This window comes from Phyllostomus discolor, chromosome 2, assembly GCF_004126475.2.
Source record: "Phyllostomus discolor isolate MPI-MPIP mPhyDis1 chromosome 2, mPhyDis1.pri.v3, whole genome shotgun sequence".
Taxonomy (NCBI): domain Eukaryota; kingdom Metazoa; phylum Chordata; class Mammalia; order Chiroptera; family Phyllostomidae; genus Phyllostomus; species Phyllostomus discolor.
The window spans coordinates 163397113-163417472 of NC_040904.2; the positions used below are offsets into that span (position 1 = coordinate 163397113).

The 20360-nt window shown below is 47.9% G+C and overlaps 1 protein-coding gene across 5 annotated transcripts; it reads left to right on the forward strand.

Moving 5' to 3' along the window:
• Positions 1-1423: 1423 nt before the first annotated feature.
• On the forward strand, positions 1424-19812 carry CALCOCO1 (calcium binding and coiled-coil domain 1). 5 transcript variants are annotated; one of them, XM_036018907.1, is made up of 16 exons: positions 1462-1525; positions 3433-3464; positions 3986-4165; positions 4724-4826; positions 5584-5774; positions 7226-7384; positions 7761-7909; positions 8699-8789; positions 11013-11168; positions 11366-11620; positions 12009-12134; positions 12588-12683; positions 13041-13149; positions 13382-13581; positions 13969-14075; positions 15058-19812. In XM_036018907.1, the coding sequence occupies exons 3-16, from the start codon at positions 4010-4012 to the stop codon at positions 15233-15235; spliced, it is 2076 nt and encodes a 691-aa protein (XP_035874800.1). In that variant the 5' UTR covers positions 1462-1525; positions 3433-3464; positions 3986-4009; the 3' UTR covers positions 15236-19812. The 5 variants fall into 5 exon arrangements, with proteins under 5 accessions (XP_028387508.1, XP_035874801.1, XP_035874802.1 ...); XM_028531707.2 differs by lacking the exon at positions 3433-3464 and having other exon boundaries at positions 1424-1525; XM_036018908.1 differs by lacking the exons at positions 3433-3464; positions 15058-19812 and adding an exon at positions 14327-15020 and having other exon boundaries at positions 1424-1525.
• The last annotated feature ends 548 nt before the right edge of the window (positions 19813-20360 follow it).

Here is a 20360-nt window from a genome sequence, read left to right on the forward strand (position 1 = left end):
AAGCATTTATTCTGTGTATAAGACATAAACCAAGACCATTTGGGATTTTGGTCCCTGAGCAGACCTCACTTTTTTTTTCTTTTTGTTTTTTTGCATGTCTTTTGTTTTTGGCCTCACACTTAACTTACCCCAGGACCTTGAGCTCATCCAGTAGTTTGTAACTCATAAATCCTGACTAATTACACAGATGTGTTGTCTCCTTGGTGTTCGTGAAACCCAGTGACTTATAGTTAAGTGCTTGGAGATCTTCACATGAAAGGCACCCAAGGGCAGGCACCACTCTATTCAGTTATAAAAGCAAAATACTACAAAAAACTTGGGAAAAGCAGACATCCAGGAAGAGCACATCAATCCTTAGGCTGTAATCCCCTTAGGCTGTGTATAATACACAGACGGAGAGATCATTCAGAAGGCCTCAGGCTACTTGGAGGGTCCAGGACTGGGAGGAGGGCAGGATGCCCAAGTCTTTGATGTAACTAGGGCTGTGGAAGGAGTGTGAATCTTTCACCTCTCCTAAATAAAAACAGGAGCAACAACACGTATTGTTATCCTGATTAACTCAAGCCAGTTAAAAGGCTTGGGCAAACTGGCCTCTGTAAGTGGCTTGTTTGTGAGTTGTGACCAGTCCTGCATTATGTCAGGCTTCCTTTGCACCTTCATTCTTCTACTATCACCTCCTTCCTTCCACCCCCATATCCACCTCCTCAGGCAATGGATCCTCTTCCTAGACCTAGAGGTTGCTCTAGGGAAGCCCAGTCCAGGACTGTATCGGCCTACCCGACACTGAAATCCTCAAGTTGGGGGGAAAAAAATAGCGATGCACAACACGTAGTTTTTACATGCGCTGTCCCTGAGGTTGAAGCAAAGAAGAAACTGCTAGCACAGCTATTAGTTTCCGATCCCTTAAATGGCAGGTAGCTGTAAGGTAGTGGCGAGAGCACTGCACTTAGAGTCATGCAATCCTGGTGTTCTACCATCTCATAACTGATATTTTAGACCAGTTCCTTAACCGTCCTGAGCTTCAGTGTCTTCCTCTTTAGAGCACGGAAAACAATACTATCTACCTCACAGGTTGATGTTAAAAGTAAACGAGTCAGCACATGAACTCGCCGGGACCACTACAGTATTACAAAGCTGGCGTTAAAGCCGTAACTCCTCCCCATCCCTCAGCCGCACACGTTACAAACCGACAGCACCACTAAAACAGCCTGCCCCCTCCTAAGGAATCATGGGCCGTGAAGTCCTTTGATGGCCACACCCTCGTTTGCTGTCATGGAAATGAGAACTACTTCGCCCAGGATGCAGTGGTGAGGTCGCCGCCAAGACCGCCCTCTACTCCGCCCTCCTTGCGCATAGCCTCTTGGGATGTGTAGTCCCACATGCACACCTATTCGCTAGCAAAAGGCCACGGAAGAACCACAGACCCCAGAAGTCCTCGCGCTCACTCTTCTCCCTCCCCTCTCGGTGTCGGAGTGCTGTTTTTGTTGTTGGTGAAAGGTGAGGGAACAGCTGATCCGTCTGTGGGGTAAGAAACTTGGCCTAATTTGGGGAATCTTATGGGGAGCCACCCCACTTTCCAGTTTGTAAAAGGATAAGCTAAGGGGACTGCAGAAGGGGGATGCAAGAGCGTTTGGGTTTTAACACTTTCCGTACTGGAGAAGTCACCCCCACTATTTTGGGAGTTTTTGGTCTCAAGGGGCAACTGATCAAAGCGTTTCCCCCTCACTGTTCTCACCTTCCTCTCTGTCCTTTTCTAAAAAGCTTGATACGCTTAAGGGATTTGGGAGGAGGAGGGCAGCTGAAATCTTTGCTTATTTTCCCCCATGTAAGACTTGGCCCTCACAAACCCCTTTCCCCTCACCACCCCCACATCTCTCGCCAATCCAAAGGCCTTTACACGTTGACTAGCTGGGGAAAAACTTTCCAAGGTGTAAAATGTCAAGGAACTCTAGAGCCCTGCAGAATGGGGTGACCGGTACCACACCATACGAACACTTCAGTCTGGCTGCACACATACACCTTAGGTGCCCAGAGCTCTTTCAGGCCTGTGGAATATTTCCACCTGTTAAGGATGTTATTTGTGGCAAGTATTTGGGATTCCCCAGGCTTAGATCTTGGGGATAATTTATCCCCCCCCCCCTTAGAAAGCCAGAGAACTGTATTTGGAGAAAACATATGGATTTGTTTTAACTAGGGATTTTTAAAAGAGATGAAAATCCAAAGAAACCTCTTTTCTTCAATTTAGTCTCTATTTTGGAAGTAAAAGTTACTCCTTTTTGTAGAGCTGGCCCACCCTTCCTCCTTTTAAAGTTCCTACCCCCCCCTTACTTCAGCCTGGTGTGGGTTTGTGATGTTTCGGGGTGCACATGACTAATGGCTGTGGCTGATTGGAGGCAGTCAGCTGTGACTGACACAGGGTGAAGATTAGTGGGCTAGAGAGGAGGGATGAGGAGGGCTATCTTACAGCCCCAGGCTGAGGAGTTTTCATGATTCTTATTATATTTCCTCACCCTACCCCCGTATTTTTTCCTTCTCACCTAACTTGGAACACCTCTTCCTCTCAATTCATCCTATAGTGTGCCTCCAACTACCAATCCAAGCAGGCGGAGGAATTCAGCACTTAGAATTGAGGCTAAGGGAAGCAGAGAGAAAATGGGGAGGGAAATACTGGAGCTTGGTTACATATAGTCAAACCAGTAGGTTTCTAGTCCCACTTCAGGAAAGACCTGAAGAAAAGAATGTATGTCATTTCTGAACTATCTCTTCCTTCTCTCAACATCATATATACATTTCCCCTCTCAGGGATCCTTTCTTCCCACCTTCCAGTCTGTCCTCTGCCCAGGGGTGGGGCTTTCCTGGCTCCAGGCCCCCACATTCCATCTCCCCACACCACCACGTTCCTGCTGAGTGTTTCACTCCACCCTTGTAGCTGCCGCCTCCAGAATTCTTGACTTCCTGGAATAATGAAGTTGAGGACAGAACCTGTCTTTCCTTATATTCTCCCTTTCCCTTTGTCTCTTGGATGAGAATGGAAGCTTTTTTTTTTTTTTTTTTTTTTTAATTCATGGGGTTGGACAGCTCAGAAAAGAGGAGACAATGTGAGCTCAGGGGCGTGAGGATTGGGCTATTGCCCTGCCCCAGCCATATTTTAGCCCTGAAGATGCAATCATTACTTTCAGAGATTAGTTGCTATTTTCAGGTGCCATAGTCATTCCTGTGTACAGTTGGGTCATCAAGCTCAGGAGTGCACAAGAAGACCTGCTCAGAATAGGGGGCCCCACACCTCAGTTGGGGTTTTTTTTAATCCTCATCCAAGTACATATTTTATTTATTTATTTATTTATTTATTTATTATTTTAGAGAGAGGGGAAGGGAGGGGAGGGAGAGAAACATCAATATGGAAGAGAAACATCAATTGGTTGCCTTTCGTAAGTGCTCCGACCAGGGATGAACCCTCAACCTGGGTATGTGCCCCAACTGGGAATCAAACCTGTGACCCTTTGATTTGCAGGATGATGCCCAGCCAACTGAACCACACTGGTGAGAGCCTCAGTTGGATTTTTAAATTCAAGAGCCAGAAGATGTGGGGGATGGGATGTGTACATGGACGCTGAAGAATTGGGAATCCTAAAGGATGTTAAGAGGTGGAAAGGGAGGGACTGAGGGGAGCAGAGCTTGGAATACTGAGACTTGATTAGTTGGGCAGTGAAAAGGGAGCAGAAATATACAGAGATCTTAATTCTAGGAAAAGTTTATAACTTAGAGTGGGTATAGTGTGAGGACAGGGACTGACATGGCAGGCCCGACTTATGTCCTGCAGACTGAGAGTGCCATCTCTAAAAGGGTCCTATAACCCTCAGGGACTGGAGACTAAATATGACTTCATCTCCGGGTATAGTGGTAGCAGTTGTGGGTAGCAGGAGATGGAGTCAAGAAGGAAAACTGGAGTGGAGGCATTTTAGGATATTAACCCTTTGTTTTACAGGAGGGCACATATCTTAAGGGAAGAATGGAAGAATCATCCATAAGCCGGGCACCATCTCGGTGTGGAGTCAGCTTTCTAAATGTGGCCCGGACCTACATCCCCAACACCAAGGTGGAGTGTCACTACACCCTTCCCCCAGGCACCGTGCCCAGTGCCAGTGACTGGATTGGCATCTTCAAGGTATACCTGGAACCCCCTTTGGCTCAGGTTTATGTGCCATGAGTTGGTTGGAATAAGGAGAATGACTGGGTTCTTGGGTTGTCAACCTCATGTTGATAAAGAAGGAAAAAGATGTCACAGATTATAGGGGCCATCTATATAAGCAAAGCTTATCATCGTCTCCCCATCTTAGCCTTGCTCTTTCTTTTTTTAAGATTTTATTCTATTTTTAGATAGAGGGGAAGGGGGGGAGAAAGAAAGGGGGAGAAACATCAGTGTGTGGTTGCCTCTCACGTGCCCCACTGGGGACCTGGCCCATAACCTAGGCATGTGCCCTGACTGGGAATCGAACTGGCGATCCAGTGGTTTTCAGGCTGGCACACAATCCACTGAGCCACACCAGCCAGGGCAGCCTTGTTCTCTTTTGGCACATAAATGCCCTCCCACTTTCCTGTCTCTCATCATCCTTGCCACTGTAACTCCATCCTCTCTCCCCCACATTCAATTCCCCAGCCCTTTCTACCATGTGTAGCTGGCAGTTCCATCACCATAGCTCTCTCTCTCCTTGGACTTTCACAGGTGGAGGCTGCCTGTGTTCGGGATTATCACACATTTGTGTGGTCTTCGGTGCCTGAGAGTGCAGCTGATGGTTCCCCTGTCCATGCTAGTGTCCAGTTCCAAGGTACAAGGGAAGATAGAGAACCGGAGGGAGTAGTCAAAAGGATAGAGGTTTGGAAAAAGGAAATGAGCTCAGAAACATAAAAGGCACAGAGAACAAGAAAAAATAAGTGCAAGTAAATAAGGACTATATCCAACAGGCTCAGCAGACACGGAGCTATCACAGAGGCAAAGACTTAGAGATGGCAGGAACTGTAGAGTGCAACTAATGCCACCTCCTGTCAAGAGAAGGAGGAACTAGAGGGTACGGAAGAGGGAAAGGTGGTGTCACACATTGAGAAGAAGGTGGTCATTAGATTCTAAAAGACCTGGGCTCAAGTATCAGCTCTAATACTTATAAGCTGTTTGACACTGGGCATATTACTTAAACTCAGTGTGTCTGTTATCTTAACATTAAAAGGGGATACCTAGTTTATAGGGACAATAAAAGGATTTTAAATGATATAGGGAGAACTATTAGCACAGTGCCTGCCTGGTACATGGTAGGCACCCAATAAATAGTAACTAACATCATCATCATCGTTATGAAAGAGAATAGGTTTGGCAAAGAGAAGGAAAAGACTAGGCATGAAGGAGGGAGAAGAGTATCCCAAGGAACAGAAATAGGCTATGGAAGGTGGAGAGAAGAGAAAACAAATATGGAACAGTGAGCAAGGGCCAGAGTCAGAGAGAGCAGATAACAAAATACACCAAGGGGACCAGCTGAGCACTGGAGGGCCCGGGATCACACCGAGGTCCTGGGTCCATTATTCTTCCCACAGCCAGCTACCTGCCCAAGCCGGGAGCCCAGCTCTACCAGTTTCGATACGTGAATCGCCAGGGCCGGGTATGTGGGCAGAGCCCCCCTTTCCAGTTCCGAGAGCCAAGGCCCATGGATGAACTGGTGACTCTCGAGGAGACTGATGGTGGCTCTGACATCCTGCTGGTTGTCCCCAAGGCAACTGTGCTTCAGGTGAGAACAGCTGCTCCTGGGTACAGGAGTAGGAGGACAGCATTGTAGGGGGCCCCTTCCCACTGTACCCTCCCCTCAGCTGTAGCTTCAGCTGGAGACTTAACTGGAAATTATATAAAGTCCTGCCTTCAAGAAAGTCTCAGTCTAACACTGACAGACCCAAACATGTAGGGCAGGGAAGCAAGCCTCCACAAGCCAATGTTACTCAAGATTTCGTAAGAACTTTCTGAGTGTTCCTTTTGCAAGTGCTACATCCTGGCCTAGACTGTAGAAGAAGATGCAAAGGGTAGAGGGAGGCCACTCCTGGGAAGGAATTGACCAGAGGAAGGGGAGGATGAGACCCACTTCCAGGGCAGGTAAGGAGCAAGAACAGCTAGGAAGGGCCCCAGACCTGTGCCGCCAGGTACTGGAGGCACTACCCACATGTGGCTCTTGAGCACTTGAAATGTGACTGGTCCAAATTGAAATATACTGTGTGGGTAAAGTACTGATCAAATTTTGAAGACCTAGTATTTTTTAAAAAGTGTAAAAGATTTACATATTTTTTTATTGATTACATGTTGAAATAACATTTTGGATAGACTTAGATAAAATATTGTTAAAATTAATTTCACCTGTATCTTATCAGTACCTTTGTTAAGTGTCTGTCAGAAAATGTTAAATTATATAAGTGGCTTGTATTACTTTTCTATTGGGCAAAATAGAGAAGGATTGAGGAGTAAAAGTAGATGTTAGCAAGGAAGACTTCCCGGAGAAAGGTAAGGACTAGAGCTAGTTGGGGAGGAAGTGGACTCCCCAGACAAGAAGACAGGCCTGAGGAGGGCTCAGAAGAGGAAAATGAGTAGGTTACCTTTGATTTAGATAGACTCTAGAACCCTCCAAACACATGGAATCGACACAAGAATAGAAAGATGTTTATATCTTACACTAGTTGGAGATGTGTAAGCTCCTACACTGTGTTCTGTTATTCATCATTCCCATTACAATTATCTGACCACAACCCACGCTAAGGGATCACTTCACAGATGAGGACACAGAGATTCAGAGAAGTTAAGTCACTTGTTTAGAGTTACATAGCTCATAAAAATCATATTAGAGATTTAAACCCAGTGTCTGACTCCAGAACCAACAGGTTAAAATTAGGGGAGCAATCTCTTTTGTCTGTGTGGATTGAGAAAGACATCTATCAGACAAGGGAGTTCTGCAGTTGCCAAGCCAAGGATGGGTCAGCCCACCGGTGGGAAGACTGTAAAAGGGGTGGGCAGTTAAGCGTGCTGGGAGCTGGTGTCTGGTGGGTGGTGGGCAGGTTTTAGTAGCCACACCAGCTCACCTCTTTGTATCCTCTGCTGATGTAACTTCCCAACCCTGAAATGCATCTGCAGCGTGTTGGGAATGGGACCTTGGAATGGGTACTTCACTATCACACCTCTTTCTCATCCTGCCCCCTGTAGAACCAGCTGGATGAGAGCCAGCAAGAGAGGAATGATCTGATGCAGCTGAAACTACAGCTGGAGGGGCAGGTCACGGAGCTGAGGAGCCGAGTACAGGAGCTTGAAGCAGCTCTGGCAACTGCCAGGCAGGAGCACGCAGAGCTGACAGAGCAATATAAGGTGGGATTTGGGCTGGCGGTAGGCTGGGGCCTGGCTGCTCAACCAAAATCTGAACCTGGTGAAGAGGATGAAGGGGAGATGTTAGTGGTTGTTTAAGATGGTTCTGACACCAAGGAAATAGGTTTAAGGTGTAATAAGTGGGATTAAACTTGATAGATAGGAGACATGTCTCATATTTATAAAAGATTCAGTTCTCTGAATACGGAAATGCTGAGGTAGGGTGTAATCACTGGTGAGGGGATTTTCCCTTAGTTTCCTTTTCAAGGAAGTTGGCTAGATATGGGTGTGGGAACAAACTCTGGTCTGCTCCTCCTGTGCCTTTGCTCCACTCTTTGAGATGAGCCTCAACTTTTCTTCTGGGCAATCTTAATTCCAGGGGCTTTCCCGGTCCCATGGGGAACTCACAGAAGAGAGGGACATCTTGAATCGGCAACAAGGAGACCATGTGGCACATATCCTGGAACTGGAAGATGATATCCAGACCATCAGTGAGAAAGTGCTGACAAAGGAGGTTGAGCTGGACAGGTGAGAGGACCTCTTCTACCCCATTACTTCCTGTCTTTTCCGGTGACCCTGGAACTCCAGCGTCCTATTTCAGGCAGGCCAGCCTGCTCTCTGTCTCAGGTGGTTTGTCTTTTCTTTCTCAACATCACTTAGTATTTCAGTTACTAAGGATATTGTTTTCTGCCCTCACTCTCATTTTTTTCTAACTTATTCAGCATTTCTTACCTTTAGAAGTAATCGTGGTTACCATTTAATGTGGAGCAAAGGCTGAGCAGGAGTTAGGAGTAGAGGACTTGAAAAAAGAGAATGGGTAGAACAGTCAACACAAGATAAGAGAGGATGGATTTCAGATTTTACCACAGCAAAGAATAAGATTAGACTTTCTTCTCACTGTTAGGAAATGTTAGAACTGGTGATCCATGAGTGTTGTGAAAACTCTCCCCTGAAAAAAGAATAGAGCGTTGATTTTTAGTGTTGGGAGAAATGTAGGTAGTATATTTAAGAGGGTGTGTAAGAGATCACTGTCGTTTCACCCTCGGACATTGCACTGTCAGACAGCTAGCATTTTATAACTCTAGTGTTGATCCAAGCTACCATCCTCTAACTTGCACCCTTGGGTCCTGGTTTAGACCTCTGGAGTCCTCTGGAGTTGGGGCTTAGAACTTGGCTTGGGAATTTGAGCATCCCAGAGAGAAGTGGGGGTCTGGGCCTAGAGGAGCACCAGCAGAAGAGCTCAAGACAGAAGTTCAAGCCCTTCATTCATTCTCTGGTGACTGGTCGGCTGTCTGATATTCTGTCCCCCATTCACAGGGTTAGAGACACAGTGAAGGCCCTGACTCGGGAACAAGAGAAGCTCCTTGGGCAGCTCAAGGAAATGCAAGCAGACAAGGAGCAAAGTGAGGTAAGGGCTCAGGGTCGGTTTGCTTTCTCAGTTGTTCATTCAGTGTTTATTGAGTTCCTTCTGAGTGCTGGGCACCAAAGGTAAAATGTAAAGGTAAGATTATGTATGTATGGTAAAGGTAACATTATGTATGCTCTCCTAGAGAACATTAAGACATATACAGAAATCAGAATTAGTCAAAGGGGGATATGACCAGTATCAACAGAGAAGTGCAATAAACTGTTACGATGCTCCACAGAGGTAAATGGGAGCACATCTTCTTAGGGACATTAGAAAGGACTTTTTTTTTTTTTTAAGATTTTACTTACTTATTTTTAGAGAAAGGGGAAGAGAGGGAGAAAGAGAGGGAGAGAAGAATGAATGTGTGGTTGCCTTTCACACATCCCCAACCAGAGACCCAGACTGCAACCCAGACATGTGCCCTGACTGGGAATTGAACCAGCAACCCCTTGGTTCACAGGCCAGCACTTAATCCATTGAGCCACACCAGCCAGAGCTAGAAAGGACTTTTAAACCGGGGAACATAGCCCTGGCTGGTGTGGCTCAGTGGACTGAGTGTGGGCCTGTGAACCAAAGGGTCATTGGTTTGATTCCCAGTCAGGACACATGTCTGGGTTGCAGGCCAGGTCCCCAGTAGGTGACTCACACGAGGCAACCACACATTGATGTTTCTCTCCGTCTCTTTCTCCCTCCCTTCCCTTCTCTCTAAAAATTAGTAAATAAAATCTCAAAAAATAAAAATAGAAGGGGGGGACATAAACTAGCTTAGTATTTCTTAACTTTTTTAGCAGCAGAACCCTTTCTTCCCTGTCCTTCAATGAAGTTTTTGCACTTAAATGGAACCTCATTGTATAAATAAAAGCAGTATTTTATTATAAATTTATTTTTATAAATTCAAATGTATAACACTTATGTATAATGTAGGTATACATAAGGTAATGAAAGCAACTGGGTAATTTTGGTGGCCACCAAACTTTGATATTGGCTGTTCTGGATGGCTGTTCTGTCCTCCCCAGCAGCTGACACAATTCTGCGCTTTGTTTTAGTTGTACAGTATTGACAATACCTTGAGTCACACACAAGTAGGTGCAAATCGATAACAGTTTTTAAACTGTCCACCTTGCACTCTCATTTTGCTTCAATAGAAAATGCAATAGAAACTTCATTCTGAGGTTTGCACAGAAGCGAACTAACCTGCAAGGACATGTCAGGGGATTAGTGACCTCCAATGTGTTAACCCTGTGAGTTTGTGCATTTTTCACATAATTTGTAATATTTTTTTATATTTGAAGCTTAAATCAGGTATTTGCAGAATCTCTAAATCACATCCTCAGAACCCTAGGCTTCTGTGGAAGATTGTTTGAAAACCATTTGCTCGGCAGTGAAGAACAGGTAGAATTTGAGTAGATAGTGGTAAAGGAGCCCATTCTAGGAACAGATGAAAACACAAGCAAAGGCTTAGAGTCCAGAACAGTCGGGGCAGTTGAATGTGTGGACGAAGAGATTGAGATGAGCCCTGGTCAGATTGTAGACAGTCTCAAGTTTAATCTTTATTCCGTAAACAGTGAGAGGCTTTGATTTTCAAGTAGGCGACAAGTACTCAAAGAAGATTAATTTGATTGCCTTGTGGAAAATGAGCTAGTTGTGCGGTTTTTTGGTAGCCCAAGCAAGAAATGACCAGAGCCTGAGCTAGCCTGATTGTGGCAACAGTGGAAAAGAGAAAATGGCCGTGAACAAGGTAGAGGATGGAGAAGCAGTAGGCTTTTCTGTAGGTTGCTGGGGAGAACAGAGTCCAGTATGGCACCAAGGTATCCAGCTTGAGTGACTTGAGAATTAGTTTGAACCATGGACAGAAATAAAAGTGGAAAGACCTAGGGTAGAATGACAGGTAGAATATACTGAGTTTCCGGGGCCTAGAGCACATCTAGACTGAGTTTTGATTTAAAAGAAAAACTGGGTAAGCAGAAATGGGACATGGGAGACCTAGATTTATGTAAGACCCCAGGCTGTGACCCTGGATATCTCACTTTGGGAGCTAGAGACCGAGTTCAGGATTGAGTCACTTTGAGCTGAGAATCCAAGATGAGCTGGCAAGAGCTGAATGCTTGAGTTCGTGTTAAATCTGAGAAGTGGAACCTTGACCTCTCTTATCAGGGTGGTTCACTTCTCTGGCCCCCCCAAATATGTATTCCCCTTTCCTTACCTACTCTCCACCTCCATCAGGCTGAACTCCAAATGGCACAACAGGAGAATCGTCGCTTGAATTTGGAGCTGCAAGAGGCCAAGGGCCTGCAGGAGGAGCAGGGTGCACAGACCCAGCGCCTGAAAGACAAGCTGGCTCAGATGAAGGACACTCTCAGCCAGGCCCAGCAGCGGCTGGTGAGTGAAGCCCCTAGGCAACAAGAAGTAAAGTTCCAAGGACTAATTGTAGAAGTCTGGAGAAAGGCATGGCTAAAGACTAACAACCCAATCCTGAGTCCTAATGCAGTATGGGGAGGAGGGAGCCTGGTTACTACCTTCCTGGTTCACAGCGACCCACTGGGAGCCCTAATCTCCATCTCTTCCTTTCTTCTGAGGCTGAGCTGGAGCCCCTGAAGGAGCAGCTTCGAGGGGCCCAGGAGCTTGCAGCCTCAAGCCAGCAGAAAGCTGCCCTTCTTGGGGAGGAATTGGCCAGCGCAGCAGGAGCCAGGGACCGCACCATAGCTGAGCTACACCGCAGCCGCCTGGAAGTGGCGGGAGTCAATGGCAGGCTGGCTGAGCTCAGTCTGCATTTGAAGGAGGAAAAAAGCCAGTGGAGCAAGGAGCGGACAGGGATGCTGCAGAGTATTGAGGTAGAGGGGTGGGGGGACCCGGCAGGCTGATAGCCACAGCTCCCACCTCTGTGTGATCAGATCTCCTAGGAGGAGAGAGAGGGAGGAATGGAAACTTAGAAGACTTAGAAGTGGGAGGGGCTGTAAGGGAGGAACATTTCCCTGTGCAAGCATGACCCGTCCATAAACAGAGTGTTCCCAACCCTGATCTCCAGAGCACCTTCCTTGGTTACTTTTAGGTCCCTTCCTTCACTCACAGGTTATGGGGAATGAGGAAGGCAAGAAGGGGAAATTGCTCCCAAAAGATTCAGTTGAATAAAGAAAGGGTCACAGTGAGGGATGGTGACATTGCCAGTGGTATCCCTTTTCCCTCTTCCTCCTCCCATTTTCCTTTCTGGCCAACTCGCAGGCAGAGAAGGACAAAATCCTGAAGCTGAGTGCAGAGATACTTCGGCTGGAAAAGGCAGTTCAGGAGGAGAGGACCCAGAATCAAGTGCTCAAGACTGAGCTGGCCCAGGAAAAGGATTCCAGCCTGGTAAGGCGTCCAGCTACCCTTGAGCGCTGGTCCTGTGGCCAGCGGCCAGTGCCACTCCCTCTATCTGAAATGTGAACTCAGAAGTGTGTGGTGCTCTTTTATATGTTGGTGGCATCTCACTTGCACACCTCCTAGGCCTCATTGATTTGAAATATACAGTGTCCCTTTCTGCACTTAGGGCTCTGTTCTGGGCCTAATAGTGATGACTTAGGAGAATTATAGAGTGTCCCTGCTATGCCCCTGCAGCCCAACCCAGGTCACCCAGGTCCACACTCAAGAGCCAGAGACTGAATTTCCTGCAGCCAAGAAAAGGGGTTCATGGAAAAAGTGTAGGGCTGAGGGAAGAATGAAGGCCCAGAGAGACATGATTCCAGATTGTTAGGTTGATCCCAGAGCCCAGGTTTTCTGGTGTACTTTCTAGGCCCCAGATTCAATTCAGCTCTTTTCCCTCAGGTGCAGTTGTCAGAGAGTAAGCGAGAGCTGACAGAGCTGAGGTCAGCCTTGCGTGTGCTCCAGAAGGAAAAGGAGCAGTTGCAGGAGGAGAAGCAGGTGAGAACCTGTAACTCAGGCCCCCCTGGTAGCCAGAATTGAGGGCTAGAAACTGTGGCTTCTTGTCATCTCTTGGTTTAGAAACTGGTATCTCCATGAGGACCCAGAGGCTAAAAATGGGACCGTGATCAGCCGATCCGGCAGGATGGGATGATTGCTGGAGGAAGGGGGGGATGTAGGGGGTTAAAGGGCCCTTGGGAGGGGGAGGGGAGGATCTATCTTAAGCTGCTCCACCATTGGTGAAGGTGTCTAATCCTCAGGAGCGCAGAGTTCATCTTGAATATAAGAGAAGGTTCTACAGGTCAGCAAGGTTAGCATCTTCCCAGCCTCTTGCACCTCTTTCCTCCCCAACACCAGGAACTGCTAGAGTACATGAGAAAGCTGGAGGCCCGCCTTGAGAAGGTGGCAGATGAGAAGTGGAATGAGGACGCTGCCACAGAGGATGAGGAGGCAGCTACAGGGCTGAGTCTGTACACCCCCAATCTTGTGACACCTCTTCCCCGCTCCACCTTTCCCTGTTGGGGAGAGCTCCATGTGACCCCTCTGGGAGCTGCCTCTGCCTTCTGTGTTTTGCCTTTTCCCTTCCTACACTCTGGCCCCTGGTCCGATTTAACTGTGTCCTTTATCCAAAGGAGTCAGAGCTGATCCAACCCTCTAACAACATATCCTTTTTTCTCTGCCCGCTCCCTTACCTACAGGCTGCCCAGCAGCTCTGACAGACTCAGAGGATGAGTCCCCAGAAGACATGAGGCTCCCACCCTATGGCCTATGTGAGCGTGGAGACCCAGGCTCTTCTCCTGCTGGGCCACGAGAGACTTCTCCCCTAGTCGTCATCAGCCAGCCAGCTCCTATCGCTCCCCACCTCTCAGGGCCAACTGAGGACAGTAGCTCTGACTCGGTGAGCAGTGAAGAAACAGGGAGCAGGGGCAGGGAGGAGTGGGTAGGGCCAAGCCCAAGTGGCCCAGCCTCCAGAACAGAAAGACTTAGACGTACGGGGCTCTCATTTTTTCTTGGGGGAGAAGAGACAGGCCTAGCACCTCTTCAAAGCCACACAATGGACATTACCCCAAAACCCAATCGCCTCAATACTGCCAGGCCCTACTCTGCACACCCACTGTTTTCTTATCCATCAGCTCCCTTCAAAAACACTCTTCCTGCCCCACTCTTACTATAGCCCTCTGTTCTCTGTTCCGACTTGGACTGCCCTTCCTTTACCTGTCCCAATGTGGTACTCGCCCATCTTAGAACACTACCCCAAAACCCAGCCTATCTCTTTGGTGCCCAGGAGGCTGAAGATGAGAAGTCAGTCCTGATGGCAGCAGTGCAGAGTGGGGGTGAAGAGGCCAACCTGCTGCTTCCTGAACTGGGCAGTGCCTTCTATGACATGGCCAGGTGAGCACAGAAAGGGGAGGTCTGAGGGAGGTGGAAGAATGCTAGCAGAAAAGGCATCCAGGTGAACAGTGCCCCTGCCCTTCCCCCAACCTCTCCCTTCTTGGCCCTAGCCAAGAAAAGGAGACATAGGTGTGATTGACACAAAATTACCCACTATAAATCCCAGATACCTTAGGTAATCCCTTCTCTTAGCCTATCAACACATGTGCACTCAGAGGCCCTGCCTTTAACTGGCTTCTGTGTTGTTCTAGCACCATCTTCCATGGAGCCCAAATTGCCTTGCATCCCCTCTCTCCTGCCCCTACCCCTTCCCCACCTACCAGGTAGGTACCTAGGCTCCATTGCAGGGAGGAAGGGGAGTAGGTGACCAAGCACCCAGGGACAAGAACAGAGAGCAGACTGGGATCCAGCATCCATCTGGCCACCCTGAGATGCTGTCTCTCCTGACTTTCCCTGGGGACCCTTTGAGTGGTGAAGCCCCAGGGGTGGGAGATTCAGGTATCAGATTGCCCCCTTTGCCTGCCTTTTCTTCTGCAGGTCAAGAGGGAAAGGCAGAGGGGAAGAGAGATTTTACCACCTAGTCCCCAGCTTTGCCTGGATGTGAGCTGGTTTCGGGTTGGGGCGGGGGGGTGCTGTCATCTTTCTTGGCTGGAGCAGGAAGATGAAGGACGATGTCAGACTCATTTTCAGCCTCATTAGGCAGCAGACAGAGATGGAGGGAGGAGAGCAGGAGGTTGGAGGATGGGCTCTGCACTGTAGGGACCAGCAGGGACTAAAGGAGGGCACAGGGATCTGGGAAACTAAGGCCTCCATCACTGTGGGGAGAAAGATGCTGAGGAAGAAGCTAGGAGAACCTCCAGGATGTAGTATTAGGAACAGGGAGATCTGGGGACCAACGTGCATGGGTCTCTCCCTGAGATTTGCAAGTCAAGGAGGCAACAGAGCTCACTGACTCCCTCCTTTCCCCTCTGTCTCTCTGTAGTGGCTTTGCAGTGGGTCCCTTATCAGAGGCTGGCACTGGGGGCCCTGCCACACCCCCATGGAAGGAGTGCCCTATTTGTAAGGAGCGCTTCCCAGCTGAGAGTGATAAGGATGCCCTGGAGGACCACATGGATGGACACTTCTTCTTCAGCACCCAGGACCCCTTCACCTTTGAGTGATGTTACCTCTCCCTAGTACAAGCACAAACACACACTTACACACATGTACACACTCACACAGACACATTTAGGTCCCATGCCTCTTTTCCAACACAGTGTGCTCCATGATGTTCTGTTCCCTAGGAACCACTCCTGTGTGCCGTTTTTATCCCAAGCTCTCCCACCTCATCCTCTCCAGCCCAGCTCTTTTGTCCAGGCAGGGGTCCTTCATGGAAGCAGTGGCTGAATTTACCCCCTGAAAGCGGTTTTGGAGTAACCAGGATAGAGGAGGCCTTCCCCAGGGGGAATAGAATCGGCCCCTCCTAGCCCCGGTCGCTTCTGTCACTCCCACCAGCCACCACACGGACCACCCCCACTGCATGCACACACACACACATGCAGTCTCTGGCGCCCCAAAGCCAGTCCCTGGGGCGCCTTACCTTCTCTTATTTGGGGTCTGCATTTGTTCTCTGAGTTGCCTCTGGGGTCTGCATTGAGGCAGCAGCATGGGCATCATGACCTCTTCAGGTCTCTCAGTTCTGAGTTTCAGTGGTTTCTCTTATTGCCAACCCCCCCATTGCCTTCCGCATCCCACCCCAGCCTTTTTCCATAACATTAGATAAGTTTGGAGGTTTCTTTTGTATTTTTGAGGTTTTCTGTACTGTCTCCAGCCCCTCCCTGCCATCACCCTTCAGTGTCCTCACATGGAAAGAAACAATGCATTGTGCCTTCTGTGAGGGGTGGGGGAACAAATGGCCCTGGGTTCCCCATTTCCAAGCCCTTCCTCCCTCTCCAGGTTTCCCCACAGCAATAAGAGCGTTCCCCCAGTATCCCTTCCCCACCTGTAGTTTGGACAAATATATTTATATGGTATGTACAACTCTTCTAATAAAATGTGTTCTTATCATGAGGTGTGACTAGAGCAAAAAACACCCAGACATCTGGCTCTTAGACCTTGGTGGGGGGGCAAGGCAGGGAGGGGACTCCAAGTGACTTTATCCCATATGCCTCCTGCTGTGCTGGTCACCAGTGGGAAGAGAAAGGAGGAACCTTTGTCTCAGGTGGAGGTCTGGCTTGGGGAACACTGCAGTGGGGGAGGGAGAAAACTATAGGTCAGTGTCTTGGGGTTTAGTCTCCGTGGGACTCGGTAAAGGGCCAAAGCAATGCCTTAGAAGGCAAGGGAGGGTTCCGCCACTCAGACCTTCACCCTCTGCAGCAGCCATCACTACGCTGGGCCAAAGGGTAGGCGTTCCTCCTGTCAAGAGTGCACTCCTTTGAGTATCCGCTTCATAAAAAATTCCCTAAACCCCATACCTCTGAAGATTATTTGATACTCTTCCCATCTCTGCCTCCCTCTGTTCCTCTGTTGCTGTCCCCACACACCCTTGCATGCACTCTGACTCCACAGTCATGAAAACACATCCATCCACTCTAACCAGCTTCACAGGCTAGACAGACACAGCATCATAAAGCATTTATTAAGGACCTGCGTGCTCACCAAGGCTCTCAGAAGTTCCCAGTACCAGCCATGTCCACAGCCCCCTTGTTCCCCATCTCAGTGGCTCCCTTACCATCCACCCTTCATTTCCTTCAGGGCCCCTGGGTGGGCCACCGCCACCCCGCCATTCCCCCTCTATGCACCTGAAACCCCCTGTCCCCCCCCCCGCTTCCAGCCCCACCTGGATGACATCTTACATCCTTCCTTCTTCCCTCACATTGCTGTCTCCTAGCAACCCCATCTCATTCCCTGAATCCCTTCCAAGGAAATTAGAGATAATGGATCTCTCCTCTCTCCATCTCAACTCCTCTTTATCGATCCTCCTTTAATGAAAGTTAATTATAACAATGATTTAATTAATAGAATCCCTCTCTTCCTTTATTGCTTCCCGTATTAAGACTATTAATAAATACGAGCTGGGCTGACAGAGGCATCCATCACCTGCCTGGGATTCCCCCATCCCTCCTTTTCCCCTCCCTCACACCCCCTCCCACTCGTGGCCTATAAACTTACTGGGGTAGTGGGGGTTAATCAGAGAGGAATTATGAGCCAACATCCCCAGCAGGAGGTGCGTTTAATGAAATCACTTGTGATTTATGTCTGGGAGAGGATAGGGAGGGAAGAATCTGGAACCCAGATATCCTGGCTTCCAGAAAGGTGGCTCCCTAGTGCAAAAGAGGAGGAAGATGGAAACAGGAACCCAGGGCCCCTTCTCCCATCCCACAGCCCCTGCCAAGGCACGCACATCCACAGGAGCCACATGGGTAGCTGCACAAGGCCACTGACACAGAGGCTGCCAAACTAAAAGCACTCAGAAGACTGCAGGCTAGGTTTCATTCTTTCCCACCTCCAAAACTCGGCATGGATCATCCTCACCCCACTTCTTTCTCCCCAGCCCAGTTCTGCTCCTAAACCTGCTCCCCCTGCTCCCTTCCTCCACAAAGCCCCCCCTCAGTTCCTCATCAGATCCCTCCACCCAGATATTTAGAACCCCAGCTGCTCCTTTCTCTCTCCATTGTAAGCCTCCTGATGTGCAGTCTGCACCTTCAGGCTAGGTGTTGCCCAGAAGTTTGGAGCCATTTCTCTTGCCTACCCCAGAACCCAGACTGGCCTCTGACACACACAGCTCAGGGAAGGGTAACTGACTGCATGGGCAGGGAGGGAGGATACCTGGGTTCCAGTCTGAGTTCTTGTTCCTGCTTGCTGTGTGGTGTTTGGCAACTCAGCCTTTCTACTCGTTTCCCTTCTGTAATACATCATCTTTCCCCTGCTTCCCAGCATCCAGGCAGAAACTGATGGAACTGCATGGGCTTGAGAGCCTGGTGTGAGAGGAAAAGTCAGACCAAGAAACAGCAAAAAGGACTGTGGGTGTCAATATTTGGTGGGCGATGAGTGAATCCAAACATCATTCCCCTCTTACAGAACCTCAGTGGCTGCCTGTCACCTGTGGGAATGTGAAGTACACACTGTTGAGTGTGCCAGTTGGTCTGCACTATCTGGTCCCACTTTCCATTTCCCATCCTGTCCTGAGGAACCCTGGACTCCAGTTTTACAGAACACATTCCACAGAAATAGGCGCTACTCTGGCATGCCTCTGAACATGTGCTTTCCCCTCAGCTCAAAGGACACCTCCTCCATGAAGCCCTACTTCTTTCAGTTATCCTCTTGAAATACCACATAGAGCATTTTGTAAAAACACACTACATCATGTTTACAAGTTACAAAGTTTCCCATGAGTCACAACATGGGGGCTAAGCAATAAAGAATGAGTAATTGTAAGCCAAGCATGTGCAGGCAGAAGGAACAAAATGTGCAAAGACATAACTTGCTGAGAAGTCTAAACACTCAAGTAGGGCTGCAGGTAAGGATCATACACGGTGTGTGAAGTGAGACTGGAAAGATGGACTACCAGACATTTACTCACATGTTCACTCGATAAATATTCACTGAGTGCTCCCTATGGGTCAGGCACAGTTCTGGGCACTGGGAAACAAATAGTAATGCCTGCCCATGTGGAGCTTACACCCCATGGGCAGACCACAAACTTCCAGAGAAACCAGTTCGGACCCCACTGCAATAACCCCAGGAAAAAATGGTGAGCACTAAACTTAAGCTGTGTCCAAAGAAAAAGAGGCAGAATTCTTTAGGAGGCAGAATTAATGGGACTTGGTGATAAGTAGATGTGAGAAGTGAACAAAAGGAGTCAAGCTGACTCCAGTTTTCTGGTTTCAATGACCAGAGATAACCAGTGAGGCCATTCATCAAATGAATAATACAAATGGAGAAATACAGCAGAAAGATGATTGGTATAACTTTGTCTTGTTGAATTCTCAATGTCTTTGGGATCTTCCAAAGGAGAGAGAGATCCAGTAGGCAGTTAGACAGATATTTTAAGTCTAGAGCACAAGAGAGTTTGGAACTGGAAATAGAGACTTAAGATCCTTGAAAGTGAAGGTGATAAGAGTGAAGCAAGATTACCTATGTCAATCCCATGTAGAGTAAGAGGGTAAGAGGGCCAAGGGCAGCCCTCAGGAGACCATCAGCGTGCAAAGGAGGTATGGAGAATGCAGAGTCTTGGCCAGAGAGGTAGGAAGGAATTCAGGACAGATGAGTCAAGGAGAGAGATTAGCAGCAGCATGTGTGGCAGAGAGGCCAAGGAAATGACTCCTGGAAATCACTGCATTAGCAGGCGGGAGGTACCTGGTGGCTCAGCAAGAAGCTTAAAGGGGTAAGCTTAGAAGTATTGTAGGCGAAAGTTATTGTGCAGCTGGACTTCACAGAGCCTGAGACAGAAACACAATTCTGACCTGTGGAATTAGGAATATGGTTCCAGACTCATGTAAAAACAAGGACTTCTAATTTAACGTGTAAGAAAAACCAAGGGTGGCCCTAGCCAGATACCTGAGTTAGTTCGTTGGTTAGAGTATCAACCCAATACATAAGGTTGTAGTTTAATCCCTGGTTAGGGCACATAAAAGAATCAACCAATAAATGCATAAATAAGTGGAACAACAAATCTCTCTCTCACTCTCACTCTTTCCACCTTCTCTAAAGCCAATAAAGTCTTTAAAGGTGTGGAACAAATAAAAACTATGAAAAAGAAAAATCAAGGGCAGGAGCCAAGATGTCTGGGTCCAACATCAGCAATCCTGCTGTCTCCAACTGGCCTGGTGTGAAGCACACTCTAAGCCTGCACTGTCCACTGTAGTAGCCACCTGCTACATGCAACTATCTAACATTTGAAATGTGGCTAAAATGAATTGAGATGTTGTACGTGCAAACCGCATAATAGATTTCAAAGACTTAGTCCCAAAAAAAGAATTTAAAAAAATTTTATATTGATTGAATGCTGAAATTATAATATTTTGGGGTAAGTTGGGTTAAATAAAATATATCATGAAAATTAGTCTCACCTGGTTCTTTTTATTTTTTTTAAAAAATGTGGTTACTAGAAATTTGTATGTGACTTGTGTTAAATCTCTACTGCACAATACTAGTCTAAGCCCTGCTTGATTGATTGATTAAGATCCCCGCAGCCTGGACATCCCTAGACCCCCAATATCCCTTCTATCAGGAAGATAAATATCTGGAATTTCCATAACTGTATTCTACACACACCTTATGCCCCATGCTCTCAACACCATACCT